At 61.2% G+C, this 1,931-nt stretch overlaps 1 protein-coding gene across 1 annotated transcript in view; it reads left to right on the top strand.

Annotated features, from left to right (window-relative positions):
• Positions 1-1,931, top strand: part of NTN3 (netrin 3) — a 6,495-nt gene that overhangs the window by 1,676 nt on the left and 2,888 nt on the right. The window contains exons 3-5 of the mRNA XM_010840464.1: positions 593-698; positions 1,276-1,476; positions 1,733-1,881. Coding sequence (XP_010838766.1) covers positions 593-698; positions 1,276-1,476; positions 1,733-1,881 — 456 coding nt within the window. The remainder of the gene's footprint in view (positions 1-592; positions 699-1,275; positions 1,477-1,732; positions 1,882-1,931) is intronic.

Raw genomic sequence — 1,931 nt, forward strand, 5'->3', positions numbered from 1 at the left:
GCAGAGTGTGGTGTGTCCCCCTCCCCTGGCTGTCTTTCTTCCCCGCTGATGTGGAAGCCACTCGGGGCAAAATAGGCGCTCAATAAATGTTTGCGCTATAAATGAACAAGTGGTGGCTTGCAAGCGTCTGGCGGGAGAGTAGATAGTGAGCTAAGCCGGGAATATTTGATCAGTTGGCCTTTTAAGGGAAAACCCCAGCCCCCTGAGATCTGCTGGGACCCCAGATGGGTACCCAAAGCCCACAGCTAGCGGCTGTCCCTCTGGGTGAGGGCAGGGGTGGGAGGGCTGCAGCAGGCTTTGGGGCTGCAGGTGGGGGCAGGGCCAGCAGAGAGGTGCACAGCGTGAGAGGCCCCAGTCTGGGGCTGGGACAGATGGCTGAGTCCACAAGGAGCACTGATGCTGGCTGGGGGGCTGTCGGGAAGGCCCTCCCTAGCTCTCCTCACGCCATCTGCCAGCGCTGCCCCAGGGCCAGAAGAGAATGAATACCTCCTGGGAAGAGCCTGGGCTGCCCGCAGCCTCCTCCATAGGGAGCTAATGTGCAGTGGCTCTCTGGGTGGAGGCCCTTCCTGCTGACCCCGTGAACACTCTTCAGGTCGAGCCCTGGGGACCTCCAGCCACACCAGAGGCCACCAGCTGTTCTGCCCACCCTCCCCCACCTCACCAGGAGGCTGTGCAGCACACAAAGCCTGCAGGGCTGGGTGAGGGGAGCTGCTCCCCACTTTCCTCCTTCCAGGCAGGAGTCCTGAAGTTCAGACAGCCAGGCTTTCCCTGGAGGTTTGTCTCAAGCCCCTGGGAACCACTGTCCTGGGCCTAGGCCTTTCTCCCCACCATGGCCAGCTCTGTGCTTGTAACAGTCCCAGTAGGATCTATCCCCAACCCAAACTCCCACCAGGGACCCCTCATCCCAGATGGGTTTGGGGTGATGATCAAAGAACCTTGAAGAGAATGGTTGGGAAGGCACTCCTTCTGCACCTGACCCATCCCAGAGCAGAACCGCGCGCCCTGCCAGCTGTCTCGTTTGTGCCTGGCTGTTTCTTGTAAGGGGCATGTTCTCTTTATTGGGAAGTTGAGGGACAGACCCCAGTGCCAGTCCCATTGCTCCCCACGCCTGCATTTGAGCTGCTCAGGCCTGGTAAAGGGCCCCACCAGAGAGTGTCAGTCACTGCAGGTGGCCCAGCCCCCTGTCTTCCTGCCGCTCCTTCTCCATGGTGTGTCCTTCAGTATCCGCCTCTGTACGCAGGATTCTGCTTTCTCCATCCTCTTCTGTCCTTGCAGTGTCTCTGGCCCAGCTGAGGGTGGCAGCCCCGCCTCAAAGACACAACCCGGTGGTGTTTCCACTGACAGCTGGCCTGGCCTGGGGTCAGCCTCCCATGTGGAACTTCAGGCCTCAGAGATGCTCCCCGGTGGATGTATTCTGGTGTTCCTGCCCGGTCCGCATGGGGCTGCCCCTTCCTGGGACGCTTTGCCCCCACTCAGGTCTGTTGAGTTCCTACACGGCTCAGGAAATCCCAACAGCAAAGGGGGAATAATAGGCATCTGGCTGATGAGGAAATTGAGGCTTGGGCAGGTTGAGGACTCAAAACCACACAACTAGAAACTAGAGCAGCATGGATTCGAAATCAGACCTGGCCCCAATCCTGAATTCTTTCTGCTGGAGCAGACTGCTGCCTCAGGGACACCCCTACAACCACCAGCCCAGCCTGGCTCCCTTTGCCCCGAGTGTGCCCTGTAGGGACCCAGGAGAGCATCCGGGACCCAGTCTTCAGCTCCAGAGCCCGGCTGCCTCAGGGGCCTGAGGGAGGAGGCAGCCAGACCCCCGCCCAGCACGTGGCACAACCCCAGGAGCAGTCAGAGCCTGGCTGCGGGCCGGGGGCCGGCTGGGTGGTCCCCCACGGGCTGCGTGGCGGGGCCACCCGCTCCAGCCCCCTCCC

The sequence above is a fragment of the Bison bison genome, unplaced genomic scaffold (genome assembly GCF_000754665.1).
Source record: "Bison bison bison isolate TAMUID 2011002044 unplaced genomic scaffold, Bison_UMD1.0 scf7180017864144, whole genome shotgun sequence".
Lineage (NCBI taxonomy): Eukaryota > Metazoa > Chordata > Mammalia > Artiodactyla > Bovidae > Bison > Bison bison.